This window comes from Protopterus annectens, chromosome 1.part2 (genome assembly GCF_019279795.1).
Source record: "Protopterus annectens isolate FY-2018-M chromosome 1.part2, PAN1.0, whole genome shotgun sequence".
Classification (NCBI taxonomy): domain Eukaryota; kingdom Metazoa; phylum Chordata; order Ceratodontiformes; family Protopteridae; genus Protopterus; species Protopterus annectens.
The window spans coordinates 126,634,708-126,654,947 of NC_056727.1; the positions used below are offsets into that span (position 1 = coordinate 126,634,708).

Here is a 20,240-nt window from a genome sequence, read left to right on the forward strand (position 1 = left end):
CATGCAGCTGAACAAGTGGGAAAGCATACTTTGCAATGTGATTATGATTCACTGGAGGCCTCTCTTGCAAGGCCGCTGTTACAGGTTCTGTTATTAGAAGGCATGCTTGGTTAAAGGAACAAAAATCTGCCTGATCATGTTAAAGCAAAATTATTAGATGCACCATTACAGCATGATACTTTGGTACTAAAGCAGAAGAGGTGTTGAAAAAAATGGAGGATAAAGCAAAATCCATGCAAACAGTCAAGGATTTCTTACAGGTACAGCCACCCAGATTTAGCAGAAACTGGCCTTCAAAAAATTGGTCCTTTCCAGTATCAGACAGACCACAAAGAGGCAGATATAGGCGTCCCAGAGGCAGAGGTCAGCCCCAAGGCTCATACAGGCCTAAACAGTGGGGTGCTCCTACCTCCAAAAGCGGAGAAGGCAAATCACAACCTGTCAGGAAACAGTCCCAATGACTTTCCTCTACCAGATCCAAGCACTTATCTTTTGGCAGCCCCCCTTAGGGGGAAAACTAGCACTTTTTTCATCAAATTGGCAAAGGATTACCCAAGACAAATGGGTCCTGAACATAGTGTCCCAAGGCTACAGGTTCCATTTCCACACTCCACCAAGGTCAAAAGGTATGCCAGACCTGCCACACAATCAAAGGGCAGAGGCATAAAAACAAATTACAGCCCTCATGGACATTAGGGCCATTCAGCAAGTACCACAGTGGGAGCAGGGGCAAGGATTTTACTCCAGACTTTTCCTAGTACCCAGAAAGGACAAAGCCTGGAGACCAATACTGGACCTGTCTATACTAAATAGGTTTCTGGAAGTTCCAAAATTCAAGATGTTGACTCTACAGCAGCTACTGCCCATGCTGGGCAAGAAGGCTTGGCTCGTAACTTTGGACCTAAAAGAGGCATACCTGCATGTTCCAATCAGACAATCTTGCAGAAGATACCTCAGATTCATAGCTGGCTCAATGCATTACCAATTTTCTGCACTGCCCCTTGGCTTATCTACTGCGCCCAGGGTCTTCACAAAATGCCTGGCACCAGTAATTGTGTTTTGCAGACAAAAAGGAATTCAAATATATCCCTAATTGGACGACTGCCTAATTCAAGCAGAGAACAAAGACATTCTTCTAAAGCATCTTGCGTTTGTAAAAAGATTACTAATTGGCCCAGGGTACACAGTAAATGAAAAGAAATCAAAACTAGTACTCTCTCAAGAGATAATATTCCTGGGTGCAAGGCTAAATACAACTGCCCAGGTGGCTTATCTCACGCCAGACAAACAAAAGCAACTGGCTACTTTCTTCTAGAATTTGGCAACAAAAACCCACTTATCTGCAAGGAAAATCCTGCAGGCCTTGGGTTTCATGGCATCCTGCATTCTACTAATTCCATATGCCAGACTGCATATGAGGAAACTACAATGGTAATTAAAAAGTGTTTGGACTCAGCATTGCCACAGCCTGGAGACAGTAATTGCACTCATCCCCTGCCTGCAACAGGAGTTCCAATGGTGGGCAGAAGCCTGTCACCACAACAAGGGTCTGCCATTCAGTTTACCCACAGCCAGACAGACACCGACAACGGATGCATCAGACTATGCCTGGGGGGCCCATATGGCAGGAAAATGTATTCAGGGCACATGGCCTGCAAACCAGATGCATCTTCACATCAATCAAAAAGAGATGCTAGCTGTATAAAATGCCCTGACAGCTTTCAAGGACCTGCTTCATCCAGGACAATTACTGATAAAGACAGACAACACTACGGTTATGTGGTACATAAACAAGCAGGGAGGTACACATTCCTACCCCCTCTGCAGACAAGCAATGACCTTATGGGACACAGCATTGGCTTTTCAAGTTCACCTGCAAGCACAATTCCTGCCAGGAAAAACAAATACTCTGGCAGACGAACTAAGCAGAAAGCTCATGGATCCCCACGAATGGAAACTGGATCCACAAGTCTTCAGCATGATAATAAGGAAATGGGGATGCCCAGACATAGATCTATTTGCCACCCCTCACAACTGCCAATTGCAGAGATTTTGCACAAGGATTTATCACAAACAAGCATGGAAAGTGGACGCCCTATCTTTCAGCTGGAAAAATTTAACAGTATATGTTTTTCCCCCATCGCCTCTCCTTCCTAGGGTACTCCTAAAGGTCAGACAAGAGAAGCCAAACATGATACTGATTGCACCAGACTGACCACGCCAGCACTGGTACCCAGTCCTAAAGAGCTTGTCTCAAGGTCCAGCATGGATACTGCCTCAAACTTTTCATTTGCTGACCCAACAAAACAATCCGATCCTGCACAGCCACCTCGGGACCTTAAATCTGGCTGCATGGCGGATAATGTAGCCATTCACAACACTCCTCTTTCAAAAGCTGTTATGGATGTTATCTTGGAGGCCAGGACGCCCAGTACCAGAAAATCTTATGCATAAAAATGGAAGAGATTCTGTGCTTGAAACCAGGAACAAGGCATTGACACATGTGTACCAAATATCCCTCAGATTTTACAATACCTAACTGAGATGCTAAACAAAGGCCTTTCTTTCTCATCTATTAAGATTCATGCCTCGGCCATTTCAGCCCACTACAATACGGAACCACCTATCTTTTCTCATCCTTTAATAAGGCAGTACCTCAGAGGGGCCAAAAACATTAGGCCTCCAAGGAGAGAGCACCAATTCCGACCTGGGACCTCAGTTATGTTTTGGAAAAACTCACACTGCCTCCTTTTGAGCCAGCATCAACAGCAGATATAAAATTCTTATCCTGGAAAACAGCTCTGCTCCTAGCAATAACCTCTGCAAGGCGAGTCTCAGAGTTACAAGCACTCATGGCTGTGGAACCTTTCATCATCTTTCATCTTTCATGCAGACAGGGATGTTCTTCATCTCACATTGCTGCAGTCCTTACACTTGGGTAGTCCGCTGTCCTCGGTCGGCCCGAATATCAAAGTATTAGGCTGACGTCGGTCAAGGCGCATAAGACTGACATCAGGACGTCAGGGTACATATGCGCATGACCGGCCATATCCTCAGTCTTTTGCCGCATGGTCCGAAGTAGAAGCAGGGTTGCAAGTGCCGGCGTTCTGAAATTTTCGTCGGAGTTTCAGACAGAGTCAAAGTTGGCTAAGTACCCGTTGGGAATATTTTAGTTTTTCTTGCCTCAGTGGTTTACGGATGTCAGAAAAAGTGAATAACTGTATTTCTTGTGGGAAGCAGATACCGCATAGAGATTATCATACTTTGTGTATTCCTTGTTTGGGGCCTGAGCACGACGTTGTTGGGTGTCACTTTTGTGCTAGGTTCAATAAGCGCACTATTAAGCGAAGGTTAGATTGTGCTAGGTTGGTCTTCGGGAAGCGGTGCAATTATAAGATGCCGTCGGATGCTCCGACGCCTGCTTCTTCGAAGAAGCGCAAAGATAAAGCAGCTAAACCCAGGCAGGAAGAGTCGTCCGTACCGGACGCCGGTTCTTTAGAGGCGTCAGTGGAATCGGTGGTTCCACCGGAGGCTTCTCTGGAGTCCCAGGGAGAGACTTTGATTTTGCAGGATGTGGCCTCTCAGGAGGCAGCTCACGCTGAAGGGGCTTCTCAGGTTACTGTACCCTCCCTTCCTAGGGTGGTTAGGCCCTCTCCTTCTGTTTCTAAGGCTTCTCCCAGAGGCAGGCCAGGTTTAGCTTCTGTTGGTGTCACTCCTAGTTCTTCAGGATCTGTGCCCAAGAAGCACATGCTTAAAATGGCAGAAGATTTAATTACTTTGATTAGAGGTTCTTTGCCCCCTCCTGATAAGAGGCCTAGGGTGGAACCAGAGTTGGGGAGTTTTGAGCAGGCTTCAGATGTTTCAGAGTCTTCGGCTGAAGACTTGCAGGAGTACTCTCCTTATTCTAATTCTGATGCAGATGATTCGACTCCTTCTGCTTCTCCTCCAGAGGATTTTTCTTTTTCAGAGACTCTTCATTCCATGAGGGAACATTTAAGTGGGAAGGTCAGGACTTCTCTGATTCCAGGAAAAGGCTTAGGGAATTTTTGCTTTTACCCCAGCATAGGCCTTTGGCTATACCACCTGTTCTGGATGTTGTGGAAGATGTGTTTGCAGAGGCTTCACTTAATCCTGATTCTTTGCCTCCTGCTCCTGTTAAACCGGATAGGTATTACAGGGTGCCTGTAGCTCATAAATATCTTTATAAGAGTCCTAGGGCGGACCCAGAAACTGTTAGTCAGGGACCTAAGGGTGTCAAGGCCTCTGTTGTAAAAAATCCGGTTCCTCCAGATAAAGAGGCCAGAGCTTTGGATAGATGGGAAAAGAAAGTCTATACTTCTTCCACCTTAGCTATGAGGGCTTTAAATTGCCAGTTTCACATGTTGAAATATCAAAACTATCTTCTTTCTCAATTGAAGTCTAAGGTAGATGCTCTGGCGGAAGGCATTGAGTGTAAAGAATTACAAGATTTGGTGCATGTCTCTGAACAGGTGGGTAAGCACTCTTTACAATGTGGTTTTGATGCTGTACAGGCCTCATCTAGGGTGGCTGCCACTGGGTCAGTTCTTCGCAGGCACGCCTGGCTGAGGGATCAGAATTTATCTGACCATGTTAAGACAAGGATTTTGGATGCTCCTTTACAGTCTGATGTGTTGTTTGGTTCACCTGTGGAGTCAGTCTTGAAGAAAATGGAAGACAAGGCTAAGTCTATGCAGGCTGTTAAAGATTTTTTGCAAGTCCAGCCTCCGAAGTTTAGTAGGAATTGGCCTGCTAAGGGGTGGACGTACCCTTCTTATGATTCACAGACTAGGGGTAGATCTAGACGTGGTAGGGGCAGAGCTCAGAGCTCCTTCAGACCTAGAACAGGGAGTTCTCCTGCACAATCTTAGGGTGAGGGCAGGTGCCAGTCCTTTCGTAAACAGGCCCAATGACCTACCCTTTCAGCTGCCAGATCCTTCTTGCCTGGCAGCACCTTTGGGAGGAAGGTTGGCACTCTTCAAGGTAAAGTGGAGTTTGATTACCCAAGACAGATGGGTATTGGATATCATACACCGAGGTTACAGGTTTTATTTCCATACCTTGCCTCCTTTCAAAGGCATGCCGGACGTTCCTCCTCAGCAAAGACTAGAGGCTCACAAACAAATTTCTCTGCTCCTCCAAATAGGGGCCATACAACCGGTCCCTCTGCCAGAAGTGGGCCTAGGATTTTATTCTCGCCTGTTCCTAGTACCAAAGAAGGGGAACACGTGGAGACCAATTTTGGATTTATCTATCCTCAACACTTATCTGGACATTCCCAAGTTCAAAATGTTGACGTTACAACAGCTTTTACCTCTGCTGGGCAAAGATCACTGGATGGTGACTCTGGATCTCAAGGAGGCTTACCTTCATGTTCCTATCAGGCTAAGTTGCAGGAAGTATCTGCTGGCTGGGACTTCTCATTATCAGTTCTCTGCATTGCCCTTTGGCTTATCTACTGCCCAGAGTGTTCACAAGGTTCTGGCTCCAGTGATAGCTTTCTTCAGGCTAAGAGGAATACAGATCTATCCTTATTTGGACGATTGCTTGATTCTGGCCCAAGGAAAGGACGAACTTCTTCATCATTTACACTATGTGATAGCAGTGCTAAGATGCCTGGGGTATTCTGTGAACGAAATAAAGTCCAGTCTAGTACCCTCTCAGGACATGTGCTTTCTGGGTGTGAGACTGAATACAGCATCCCAGATGGCCTTTTGACCCCGGACAAACAAAAGAATCTTTCTCTTTACTTCCATCAATTGTCTCATCAGTCCAGGCTGACTGCAAGGACAGTCCTTCAAGCCTTGGGGTTCATGGCATCTTGTATTCTGGTGCTTCCCAATGCCAAACTGCATATGAGGAAGCTGCAATGGTATCTCAAAATGTATGGACACAGCACTGCCAAGATATGGACACTGTCATTCAGATAATACCTTGCATTCAAAGGAATTTTTGTGGTGGGCTCAGGAATGTCACCTAAACAAGGACTCTCTGTGACCCGCCAGAGGCGAGTCAGATTCTAACGACAGATGCCTCAGACAAAGCTTGGGGAGCTCATCTAAATGGAAAGTGGATACAAGACACGTGGCCTGCCAGACTTCTACATCTACATATCAACTTGAAGGAGATGTTAGCAGTCCAATTTGCATTAATAGCTTTCAAGGATTTACTTCTTCCAGGGCAGGTGTTGGTTCTAACAGACAACACAACTGTCATGTGGTACATCAACAAGCAAGGGGAACACATTCTTATCCTCTATGCAGACAAGCAATGATTTTGTGGGAGACTGCTCTCAGTTTACAGCTAAATCTTCAGGCAAGGTTTCTGCCGGAGCACAGAACTCCTTAGCAGATGTGTTGAGCAGACAAATTATGGATCCCCACGAGTGGAAATTGGATCCTCATGTATTTCAGAAATTGACAGTGTTATGGGGAACTCCAGACATAGATCTGTTCGCTTCTCCACTAAACTACCAGCTGCCAAAGTTTTGCACAAAAAGGTTTCATCCCACAGCTTGGAAAGTGGATGCTCTTTCATTCAATTGGAGCAATCTTCATGTGTATGCCTTTCCACCTCTGCCTCTCCTCCCAAAGGTACTCCTGAAGGTCAGACAGGACAAGCCAAAGATGATTTTAATAGCTCCAGATTGGCCTCGACAGCACTGGTACCCATTACTGAGAAGTCTGGCAGGAGCCTCCATGGCCTTTACCTTCGATTCCACACCTGCTGTCTCAGGAGAACAGTCATTTACTCAATGTCAAACTTCACTCTCTTCACCTGACAGCCTGGCATATTCTGTTTTAAACCCTGGAGGGTCTCAGCTTCCACAGCAAGTTTTGAATGTTATTTTGAAGGCCAGAAGGCCTAGTACAAGGAAAGTGTACGCAGATAAATGGAAGAGATTTTTATTTTGGAGTGCAGCAAAGGAATTTGATGTTTCTAAGCCTAATTTAAGTGTGGCTCTTCAATATCTTACTGAGTTACTGGACAAAGGTTTGTCCTTCTCTTCTATTAAGGTTCATGCTGCAGCAATTTCTGCTCACTATGACTGTGACCCACCATTGTTTTCTCATCCTTTGTTTAAGCAATTCCTTAGAGGGGCAAAGAATATAAGACCCCCACGGAGAGCTCCTACCCCTGCTTGGGATCTCAATTTTGTGTTGGAGAAACTCACTCTACAACCTTTTGAGCCTGCAGCTACTGCTGAGTTGAAATATTTATCATGGAAGACTGCTTTTTTGTTGGCCATTACCTCTGCGAGAAGGGTTTCTGAATTACAGGCCCTTATGGCGGTTGAGCCTTTCTTAATTTTTCATAAGGATAGGGTATCTTTGTGTACTAATCCTTCCTTTATGCCTAAAGTGGTTTCTTGTGTGGCTTTAAACCAAACTATTCATTTGCCTACTTTTTATGCAAACCCCAAAATAAAGGGGAAAAGATTTTGCACACTTTGGATATACACAGGCAGTTGCGATATTATTTGAGCAGAACTAAAGGGTTCAGGCAGTCTCAGCAGTTATTTGTTTCATTTGCTTTGGGTTCTCAGGGCAAGCCTGTGTCAAAACAAACTATTTCTAAGTGGATTGGGTTTTGTATTGCTTTCTGTTATTCCCATCATGGTAAGGAGATTCCAGCTGGGATTAGGCCTCATTCCACTAGGGCTACTGCCACTTCTACAGCTTTTTTAAGGGAGGTGGCCACTAAAGATATTTTGGAGGCAGCTACTTGGAGTTCAGTGCATACTTTCTCAAAGCATTACCACCTTCCACTTTACTCTAAATCTAGGGCTGGGTTTGCCACTGCAATTTTACAGGGCATTTTGGCAGCTCCTACTGCTTTATAGTTTTGCCATCCTCCCTTACCTCTGCTTTGGGATTCTACCCAAGTGTAAGGACTGCAGCAATGTGAGATGAAGAACATAGTACAGTTTTGTACCTACCATAAATGTAGATGTTCGAAGATCCACATTGCTGCAGTCCAATTTACCCTCCCTCCTTCCCCTCTGTGGTTAGAGGCGGTTGTGTGGTTTGGGTTGTACATATTGTGGATATTGTATGTATTGTACATATGATTAGTACTAGGGTGGTTGGTTGTTTTTTGCTGTCTTTTGGTTTTGACCTTTCTTTTTAGGGTCTTCTGACATCTGGGGCAAGAAAAGACTGAGGATATGACGTCGGTCATGCGCATATGTATCCTGACGTCCTGATGTCAGTCATATGCGCCTTGACCGACGTCAGCCTAATACTTTGATATTCGGGCCGACCGAGGACAGCGGACTACCCAAGTGTAAGGACTGCAGCAATGTGGATCTTCGAACATCTACATTTATGGTAGGTACAAAACTGTACTTTTCTCTGAGGACAAACCCTACATTTATGCCTAAAGTGGTGTCCAGTGTGGCCGTCAACCAAACCATTTACTTGCCAACCTTTTATCCTAATCCACAGAACAAGGGTGAGAAAATTCTGCATTCTTTGGACATACACAGGCAGTTACGATTCTACTTGGACAGAACTAAAGCTTTCAGAAAGACTGAGAACTTTTAGTGTCATATGCTGCAGGATCACAAGGAAAGGCTATCTCAAAACAGACTATTTCTAAATGGATAGGCCATTGCATCCGTTTCTGCTATCTTCAACATGGCAAATCAGTGCCTAAGGGCATTAGGCCTCATTCCACCAGAACAGCAGCCACTTCAGCAGCCTTCCTCAGAGGAGTACCAACCAAAGATATCTTAGAGGCTGCAACTTGGAGTTCAGTGCGCACCTTCACAAAGCACTACCACTTACCTCTTTATTCTAAGTCCAGAGCAGGCTTCGCCACTGCAGTTCTGCAGGGCCTCATAGCCTCTCCTAATCCTATTTAGCCCAGCCACCCTTCCTCAGCTTTGGGATTCAACCCAAGAGTAATGACTGCAACAGTGAAACACGATGAACATAGTACAGTTGTGTACCTACCATAAATGTACATGTTCGAGTGTGTTCACTGTTGCAGTCCAGGTTACCCACCCACCATCCCCCTTTATTTGCTGGGACTATTCTGCACTTCTCTATCCTATACAACCTATTTGGTGTATTTGCTTGTAGATGAATGACATGTTATTATTGTGCATGCATTTTTATTGGCATATTTTTTCAGCCTTCCAGTTTGGGGGCACCTGACATCTGGGGCAAGAAAAACTGAAGAAAATGGCGTCGGCTGCATCTTTTATACCCCTGGCGCACTGACGTCAGGGAAGAGGCAACAGCAACCACCGCTGTACCTGGACTTTGGAATTCTGGCCGACTGCGGATAGCCTGCCAGCAGGATAACCCAAGAGTAATGACTGCAATAGTGAATACACTCGAACATCTACATTTATGGTAGGTACATAACTGTACTTTCTCATTGCATTTTCTGTTGCTGCAATTATGCAGTTATTTTCTTTTTAACAGTGCATGTCTGTTTTTATATCACCAGGTAGTGTGCAACCTTTTGGCAGTTGATGGTGTTAATGATCCTGATGTATTGGCAGTAAATGGAGGTATGCCACCAGCTATGCACATCATATTTGTCTGGCAGCAACATCACAGAGCTGTAACCTAATACTTTGTCCTTTTTTTTCTCATTTTAGCCTCTGTTGCACTTGCCTTGTCTGACATTCCATGGAATGGACCAATTGGTAAGCACACGTCCAATGACTAAGAATTTATTTAGTGTAGAAAGAAAATGTACTTATCCTAAGGATCACTGATGCAGGTATAGTTTGTTGTCCACTGGAATTGGCTGGTAACAGATACCATCCCTAAGGGACTGTATACGCTATTTCATGTTGTTTTGGTGTAGGAAGCAGTCATTCCAATTTCCCCTCTGTCTTATCCAGATGGCTTTCGGATAACAATGAGTACCCAGTTTGGGAACTCTCATTTGGATTTTATATTTAATTGCGTTGCTGATTACGAGTTATTACCTGTTAGAAGTTGTTTCTAAATTACAAACTCTAAAATTTCTGAGGTTCCTAGTATTCCCAGCAAAGTGATCAAGTAATTGTGCATTTAGAAGGATCTATATTATATGCTCGAAGTTTTAAAACTTAGATGCTCATATGATCGACACCATATGAGCGAAGTTTTAAAGCAAGGATCATATATTAAAACTAAAAACAAAAAAAACCCTACCTGCACCCCCTGCTAATTAAATATACACACTCTGAGATTGCACTACAGTGAAATAAAGGGAAATATTCTCTACAGCGATCTCCGCTGAAATGTTTGAACTTTCAAATGTTCACTCATATGGTGTCGACCATATGAGACTCGAACTATTGAAAGCTTGAGGTTCTGATATAGACCCCATTTAGAAGGCAAATTCTGTCAAGTGACTTTTAATAACAGTACTTTTTGCTTTGGAGAGGAGTGCCAGGTATTCTCCTTGACCCCTGCACTACTTTCAGGAGGAAGATTTTACCAAGCAAGTCTGTAAACTTTGAGGCCTGCTTACAACAGAAGACACTAGAGATATTGGTACAGGTGACCTTCATATTTAAGAAACGAAAAAAATGGAGTGAGTGAACTAAGACTAGTAAATTACATCTAAAGAAAATTCCAATCCCTCCACACCACACACTCCAGAGACCTCAACCTCATTACCACAATCAACAGAACATGCTGGAGGGACAGGTTCATAACCCAGAGACTGCCTATGCTCTGGAATAAACTTCCCATACACGTCAAGCAGAGCACCTCAGTGAACCTCTTAAAGAGAAATTTTGATGACTTGATGGGAAATGGAAAGTTCACCCCGGGAATCACTCCAGTGGCTCTGCTTGATAGAGGCACTAGTAACTAACGTCGGGCGGCACAATGCCAGGGCACTTCTATGGGCTAGGCTTGTAAAGTCTCCAGGGCCATTATCCTAGTACACACCTATGAACCTAAGAAAAATCGTTATTAAGGAAGTAACATGTGGAGAGCATGAAGCTTTAATGATCCTGTTACTTCCACAAAGGTATGTGAAAGTCATACCCAGTTAGGCTCCAACTCATTCTACTCTGATTCCATACCTTATTATTACTTAATCCCCAACTTCCTGGTCTTTGATTTGATGCTGCTTCTGTAGCTTTACATGGAGTTGCAGAGACATCCAGCTCAGATATTTGTTCTCAGGTGCATGCACTTACACGATGTTGGTTGCCTAACCTCACGTAGGTTGTGTGGGAAATTCAATTTTGATGGACAGTGTTCAGAAGCATGACCTGTTTGACATGTTCGAATAGTTCTATAAATCTGTGAATATGCCTATAAGCCCTTCAGCAAGGTAGGTGTTCTGAGGCCCAGACATCTGCCCTTAGGTACTTCATTTATCTTTTGAATACAAAATGTTTGTAGAATTGTATGCCACATAATAGCAAAGAGTTATTCCTGTGTCATCACAGTTCTGTATTTCGGGAGTATCCCAGCCACTCAAGAACAGGTAGGAATATCCATATTTAGATTCATTTGCATTCTGAGCTTTGAAAGGGTATGTCTCGCTGGCAGTAGACTATGATACTGATGATGAAGAAACCATTTAAAAAAAAATACTTACCAACAGATGGTCCTGTTGCTATACTTCAGACACCCTATCTTTCATATCTGCAGTTTCAGCATAGCCACATCTTCACCCTCTGTTTAGCACCCATATCCATCATGGATAGGGGCAGCAAACAAGTGTCCCAAAATATCTTTCTTCTGCCCACCTGTGGGCTGTTTGTACACAAAATATAAAAGTTAAGGACTGCCGTGGGAATGTAAGGCAAGGCTTTGTAACATCCTCGCAGATCAGTAGCCTGGTAAGTACCTATGAACCTATAACTTGCTATACCCAAGTTTGCATGTCCCTCAGTTCCATCTTCCTCATAAGTATTTCCTCTCTCTTCTGTCTCCTTTTTCCCCCATGTCAAACACTTTCCATCCTTAATCCTCTTTATCTCTGTATCTGTATTGTTCATTTGATTATTGAATGTCAATTTATGGTACCATTTAGAATTTTTTTCTTAATTTTAATTGTCAGACTATGTTACCTGTATACTGTTATCACAAATACTGATTGTTAAATTATCTATCACAGTATTTATTGTAATTTTCCATTGAAACTTTTCTGTCCAAGTCACAGCTGAAAATTGGTTTCTGCTCAGTCTGCCAGTCCTGGTTAATGAATGTAAAATCAAAATAAATAAGTAATACATTTCTTCTAATGTGAATAATGAAGAAAATATTTTTTTTCTGGTTTCCTCCCGAGGACGTCTGTTTTGGTGACATTGTAAATCTTGTGAAGGAGAACTTTTAACTGGAGTTTCCAAGAGATGTTAGAATCAAAAGAATGTTACCTGGACTTCTTGGGATTGGATGAACCCAAACTCCCAACAGTCTCCCCAGTTTTATAGGCTTTTGAGGAGACTTTAGTTTTTGGAGGAGTTGGAAAATATTTATTCAAAGTAAAGAAAACTGAAAGAGGAGCTCCCAGAGCAGACCACTGTGTAACAATGTTTAATTTTTTTGGTATACTAATTGATGTTTTACACATTTTTTTATTGCAATGTTAATTTCATTTAAAAATGATTTCTCTTGGGAGTTTTTAAAAGTTCTAGGTTAAGGCAGAAATGAAATCTTGTGTTTCTGTAATGCAAGGGGCTTTACTGCTTATGAACTGACAAAGGAGCTATGAACTTGTGTTTTGAGTTTTGTTTACTATAAGGAAAAATAAGCCATGAAATTTGCCAGAACAAACTTTGTGTAATTATGTCTGATTATTCTCACCTTAGCCATCCTGTATCTTTTGTGTTCTTAAACCCACTGGTGCTTGAGTTTTCTGACCTTAGGTAAACTTAAATTCACAGGCCCCTCCAGCTGTTATATCATTTACTCCTGTAATGATCACTACAGGATCTTTTTGATAAAGTATTCCCTTTAAACTAATTAGACTTCAGTTATCAACTCCATAGTATAGAGGGAAGGAGCTCTCTCATTGATCTAGGCAGTTGGAGTACAGGTAGTGGCCCTAGCACTGGAGGAGCCAGTGAAAGAGGGGGTGAAGGAGCTGTGTCCACTCACCTCTCCGTTGGGGATGGCTAGGGATTACATGCTGGGAAAGAGTGTAGCCTCTATGCTGCTGGTATTACAGGAAAGCACAGATGAGTACAAGCCAGTTCAGGGAGCAGGAATGCTGACTATGCAGTGTGCTGCCACAGAGTTGGATCATGGTCTTATAGTGCCCTTTATAGTAGGGCACCATGGTAAGCACGTCACCATGGAGGTTGGGGACATTTGCCTGGACTTTGCATGAGATGAGGTGGGGCTGAAAGTTTGACTGACTGTAGTATAACACTCGGTCCCCAGTTAACCTGATCCTTGCCTCTAGTGGCCGAAGAGGAACGAATGGACCATTTGGTAGACCAAAGTGTAGCTGATTTCAGCTGGAGGCATAGGAAAGACAAAAATTAAACTCATTTACCGTCCCATTCATATCTTCCCACCACTAGTATTAGACTCTAGTACCGCATCAAAATTCTCCTGTACTGAAGCTGAAATTCCAACTGCTTTTTGTTATATAGCTGCAAGGATCTGATGTTGTTCTTTTCATTCTTCCTCATCTTATAAGTTCAGATCTGACTCTGTTACATATTCCAGACTTCAGATCCAACTATTGAGCTCCTGTCTACCCACAATGCCCTATTCCATCCCCATTGCCCCAGATCTTGTTTGCTGCCATCGCGAACCGATGCAGGTTCCACTTTCAAGTGTTGTTAGATATTTTTTCGTGAGTTTAAAACATTTTTTGGATTTGCCTTTAACTTTATATTAGTTTATTTATCCTCCCTCCTGGTTCTTCTCACTGATTGTTAGGACTTTCCACCTCTCGTTTCATACTATTTCCTCTAAATAGTAACCCTTTGTTACCATTGTTGGTAAATCTGCTTACCCTTTTCACTACAGGGTATTTCTTAAGATTACCATCATTGGTAATTAAATCACTTTTTCCTTCTCTTTAACCTTCTAATAAACAATAAAAAAATATTTTCTTCTAGTTTAGTTCTATATTCTTCCTTGTGGACATATCAGATAAACCAACAGGCTTTAAGAAGTGCACTTCTTGTGGGCATAAAATCCCAAATTTGAATGCCACAAGGAGTGAGTGTACTGTCTTGGGGCTGGGCAATTGGACACTGCTTGTAACATCTGCTCCACTTTTAATCCAAGACCCTTAGCAGATAGATGCAACAAGCTTATTCTGAGGTATTTCTCCCTACTACATTTTCTTCAGGGGCTCAAATCCACTCCAGATTTAGCAAGTCTGCGCTTCTGGAGCAAAGGAAATGTTCCCCACTGAAATCCCCTAGGTCTTTGTCAGAGCCTCCTTTAAAAAACAGAAAAATTTCAGATCTGACACTATCAGATCCAAAGACTCTACAGTTGGATCCAAAGCCATCAGATCCTAAGGCTTCGGCTTCTGTTATTATCATAAGTCCTACAGTATCGCACTTGGATCCTAGGTTCTCAGAGCCGAAGCAAAGTACTTTATGTAGGAGTATTATTCCAGAATTTGCTATTAAGCCAGTTTTGTCCATCCTGCATTCTAAATTGCTTCAAACTCCAAAGAAGCATTCAAGGCCTCCATTCACTACTTCCTCAATGTCCTCCAGAGGCTTATAGGAAGTGGATTGGAATAGGATGATGTGAAAATTTCTCAGAGCTCAGAAACAGATGGGTGTCTTACTAGTTCTGTCCCCTTTTGGATCCATGAGTGTGCCTACCATGTCAAAAACTATTTTCTCTCCTCCTCTGATCCATCCAGTGGTTTTGGAGTCCAAGATATGAAATCTCCAAGAAGTCTGGTGTCGGATCCAAGGAAAACTTCTTCCTCCACTCCGACTGCATCTTTGATTACTTCTGTAATGATACCGTTTGATCAGAATGGGTCTCTGAACCAAAATGTCAGCACCAGATCCAAGGGGATAGGTTTGGCTCCGATTTTGTCAGATCCATCCCTTCCCCTCGTACCTGGGCAGTTCGGATCTCGTTCCACCCCTGAGGCTTGGAACTGAGGGGGGTCTAGACCTACTTTTGTTGGGAAATTTGGCTCTGAGAGGGCAGGTCAAAGCCTCTTCATGTCTGTTGTCTTTTGAGGTGGTGAAAAGGGTGTTTTCTTTCCAAAGAGAATTGCCCTCTTATGTTTCGGATCCTACTCCTTTTCTCTCATTGGTTCTGAGCTCTGAGTCGATCAAACCTATTCCACAGGGACAGCCAGTTCCAATAAGCATCCAACCAGTTCTATTAGAGGAACTTCCACTCTCTTCTGACACCTGACCTGAACAACCCACAGAGGAGGTGCATCGGAATAGAATGCACAAAAGGAGACACATTGACTCCCTGATGGAGTCTCTCACCAAGGATACTGATTTTGATGAAGAAGATGGGTCCCCCAGATCACCACTAGATAATATCTCCTTTGGAGATATTTTAGAAATCCTAAAACAGAAACAGGCTTGGAAGGAACCGGATACTGATGAACCTATTCCAAAAAGACCTGACAAATTTTTAGCCCTGCCAACAGACTGTACTGGAGCAAAGGAGTCCCAGTTGCTGCTACGGTGGTGGTGGCAGCCACCAAGAAACAGCTTGCGGAACAGAGCTCTGCTGTCCATCCCCCAAACAGGGAGTCCAAAGAGTTGAACAGATTTGGAAAATGAGTCTTTCACTCTGCAATCTTTGCTCTGAGGTCAGTAAATTACCTGGCACACTTTACTAGGTTTCAGAGAGATTTGACCAAAGAGCTTTCAAATACTCGAGTCCATGTCTCCGGAGGACTTCAAAAGAACTTCAAAAGAACATCCTTGCAACTGGCCACTCTGTTATCCATATCAAAAGCTTCAATGAGGTTGATCTCTTACACAGCTTAAACAAGCCTCACGTGCATCCGGCTCAGGTATTGCCATAAGGAGACATGCCTGGATGCGGCCCTGCAACTTTACAGAGCCTTTTAAAATGTCCTTTATCAAGATAGCACTTCCTTGTTCTGGCCATCAGTAAAAGAGATGCTTACCCGCAGTGAACAAGATGGAAAGACAGTCTGCCATGGAAATCAAGTTTTCTGTGCCTCAAAGAACCTTTTCCAGGAATCAGAGAAGCATTAGGAAGATTTGATTCTGAAAATCTCAGGGACATTTCCAAGGTCTGTGTGGTTACGATTCCTCCAGAGGCAGAGGAGGAAATTTCAGTGTTAGATGTTGCCCTGGAGGCAGAGGAGGTCCATAGAAACAGGGCTTCAGAGATTCTTTTTCAGACAGGCCCTTTCATCACTCCTGAAGCACTGCTCGACTGTTCAGCTCTGGAGGCAGTCGTGGGTTAATTTGTCTTTGCACCCAGATGCCTGGGTAAGTATAACACAAGACACATGAGTGCTAACAGTAATATCCAGGAGTTATTACATACCATTTTTCCTTCTTCCTTCTTGCAAAGGGAAGAAACTTCCTTACATTCCACCCAGTCTAAGGAAGGCAGCAGCACAAGAAGTCCGAATGTTGTTAGACAAAAGAGTCATCCAAAAGCTCCCACCAGACTAATTAGGATTTGAAACTTATTCATGCTTCTTTTTAGTGCCAAATAAAACAGGGGACCTCAGACCCATTTTGGATCTAAGAAATTTGAATCAGTATGTGAAGAAAGCAAAGTTTGAATGGTCACGGTCCAGTCCATCCTACTGTTTTTTCACAAGGACAATTTTGAATGTGCTGTATAGATCTTCAGGATGCATACTGGCTCACCTGTCTATTTTTATATGATAGAAGACATTTACGCTTTTGACTGGGAGCCAGTCATTACTAGTTCAGAGCCCTTCCCTTTGGACTCCACAGCCTTCAGGGTGTTTACCAAATGCATGGCGGTAGTGGCAGCTCATTTGAGACTGAAGGGATTCCAGGTGTTTCCATATCAAGATAACTGGCTCCTCACACCCCCTCCAAGCATCTCCTTCTACATTCCAGGGACTGCTTGCTTCAGATTTGCAAATCATTGTGTATAACAATAAATCATGCCAAGTCAAACCTTACACCTGTCCAAAGTCTGGAATTCACTATATCAGATCTTGATAGAGCAACACAAATAGCAACTCTACCTTCTCATCGCATTTCCACTGTCAGAAGCCACATTCATCTTCTCCTTGCCCATCCATCTCCTTTGGCAAGGTCAGTACTTCAAGCACTAGGTTCCATGGCAGCAGCCATAGTACTACTTCCTTTAGCACGTTTCTTTATGTGGATTCTCCAATGAACTCTAGCTGTACAGTGGTCCATTCTGTATCATCCCCTGTCTTTTTAGTCAAGCTCACCCCAGTTTGCAAACAACACATTTGCTGGTGGATACAGTCGGACAGTCTTCACCTGGGCAGACCTTTTGTTTTACCAACCCCGATAGCCATAGTGACCATGGATACTTGTGAACTGGGGTGGGGGAGGCATCTCTTGGGAAGAACGGTCCAAGGCATGTGGTCCACCCAAGAGACCAAGTTGCATATCTATGTTCTAGAAATGAGAGCAGTCCTATTAGCGTGGCAGGCGTTTCAAAATGCTCTCCCCTTAGGGACTATTGCAGTTCAGGCTGACAGCATGTCTGTAGTCTGGTACATCAACAAACAAGGAGGAACTCGATCTTATCCCTTTGCAGAGAGGCCATGAGAGTATGGGAATGGGTGATCTCATCAGAACTCTTTTTCTAATTGTGACTTACATTCTGGAGAAAACAAAAGTGCCAGCGGACAAACTAAACAGATCCATTTTGATGCCTCACGAGTGGTCTGTCAATCAATTGGTGGCTCAGATGATCTTCCAGTGTTGGGGCTGACCTTGCTACAACTTATTTGCCAGTCCCCTCAATAACAAGTATAGCAAGTACTTCGTTCTTATCCCTCCTCAGGGGGGAGGCACCAAGAGATGCTCTAATCCACACTTGACCCTTGTGTCTCCTTTATGCTTACCCTCCTCTTTCCTTGATCACCAACTGTTTTACAGAAAGCAAGTCCGCTGAAGAGCTCAGTAATCCTCATTGCCCCTTTTTGGCCTCTACAAGTATGGTTCCCCCTTCCTGTAGTCTCTTTGTTATGCTGTATGGATACTGGATCCATCTTTGGATCTTCTTTCTCACACATCAGGGATCCAACATCCCAACATGCAGGCCCTCAAAATAACCGCACGGTTTCTCCACTTCCCCCTGTATGTGACATTATTTTGGCTTCTTTGAAAAAATCTGCCAGAAAGTATACAAAAGGAAATAGAAAAGATTCTCCTTTTGGGCTTTAAATAAGGAAATTGACTCTTTCAGCCCCAGTCTCCGCGATTCTCCAGTTTTTGAGAATTCTTTTTCAAGAAGGAGCTAGATTTTCTATAAACTTCAGCTGGCAGCGAATTCCAATTTCCACACTGGTAACAGACATTTTTCCCTGACTGTCTAAATTATATAAAGCTTTCATGAAAGGTGTATTTCTTCTAAGACCTCCGATAAAGGATCCCTCACCACCTTGGGATCTGACAGTTGTCATAAATGGTCGAACGAAAAAATTTTTGAACCTTTAGCTAAATCTGATTTGAAATTCTTGTCATGGAAAACATAGTAGCCATTACTTCTACAGAGAGACTATCTGAACTCCAGGCTCTTTCCTCAAAAACTCCATCATTTTTCATAAGGATAGGGTTTCCATAAGGACTACCCCTTCCTTTTGCCTAAAATGGTTTCTGAAAAGAATGTTAACTAATCCATTCACTTACTAGTTTTTTTTCCAAATTTTTCAAATAAAGGAGAGTACATGCTGCATCTCCTTGATGTGCACAGACAGCTACATTTTTATCTTCATAGAACAAAACAAATCAGAAAACCAGAGCAACATTTAGTTTCCTTTTTTACCAAAAAGGCTGGGTTGTCCAGTCTCTGAAGTTATTTTAGTGAAATAGATAAACTGCATTTCTTGGTTTTATTCTTAGAAAGGCATGACATTATCTAAGCCTTCCAAGGTTCGTTCCACCAGATCCTGGTCAGGAATATTTATTGACATTATTTGTGCTGCATCTACATGGTCCAATACTCGTACTTTTGTTACTCATTACAAATTGGATCTTATTTCTAGAAACAGAGCTGCCTTTAGCTCGGCAGTACTCCAGAATATACTTCCATGAGGAGGTCCCATACGCTGAGGAAGAGTGAAAAGGACAACAACAGATTTAAATATGTACTCACCATAACTAGGCATTTGTGTTGTCCATTTTCATTCTTCCTCAACTACCCTTCGATCCATTCCCCCATCCAAATTTCTGGAGAAATCTATTGGATTGTATTTGGAACCTACAGTTCCAGTTTTGACTCCTGCCTTTTCTATCAAGCTATACCTGTCTCTGTCTGACTGTAGAGATATATGACAACAAACTCGATATGATGCAATGGGGATAGAATAGGGCATTATGGGTAGAGGGAGGAGCTTGAGAGCTGGATCCGAAATATGGAATATGTGGCCAAGTTGGATCTGAGGGTCAGATCCGAACCCATACATTGAGGAAGAATGAAAATGGACAACACAGATGCCTAGTTATGGTAAGTACATAACTTTTAATTCTTTCCTATTCAGAGCACAGTAGATTTAAATAAGAGAATTTTGAATGATTGAACAAGGAAGAGTTCAGTCTTTAACCAAATGGAATAAGTTAATTCGAACACAAAAAGGGAAATTGGCTAGGCATAAAATGACTCATAAGGGCAACTAGCCTAGTACTTGTGTATGAACCTTTAAAAGGCAATGACTTTCTTGTCAATATCAGGAATGTTCCTAGCCTGCAAGTGTTTAATTCCATCTATATACAATCTTTAAAGTAAAACTGTATTATATTTTGGCTGAAATTTTGAATCCTATATCACAATGTGCAAATCAAGTTTGCTTAATGCATTGCAGGTTTCTAATTCAGTGACTACTGTAGTGCAACTGTGATAAGAGGGCTCCAGTCAGCAGTGCTATACTGGTTTTGCCAGTAAAGGCTGCATATAGTCCAGGTGCATGACTGATGCTACTTATCCATTGATATCCCCCAGAGCTTTCTGTAAGGATTGTAATAATGCAACAGAGCAATTCAAAGATTAGCTCTACTGCACTGTTTTAGTAACAAAGTGAAAAAAGTGTATGTTGTATTTTGATAGCATGCAGTCATTCAGCCCTGGGGCAGGAACAGG

General features: G+C 42.9%; 1 protein-coding gene across 1 annotated transcript in view; it reads left to right on the plus strand.

Annotated features, from left to right (window-relative positions):
* Positions 1-20,240, plus strand: part of PNPT1 (polyribonucleotide nucleotidyltransferase 1) — a 1,644,852-nt gene that overhangs the window by 81,211 nt on the left and 1,543,401 nt on the right. The window contains exons 6-7 of the mRNA XM_044055211.1: positions 9,478-9,541; positions 9,632-9,679. Coding sequence (XP_043911146.1) covers positions 9,478-9,541; positions 9,632-9,679 — 112 coding nt within the window. The remainder of the gene's footprint in view (positions 1-9,477; positions 9,542-9,631; positions 9,680-20,240) is intronic.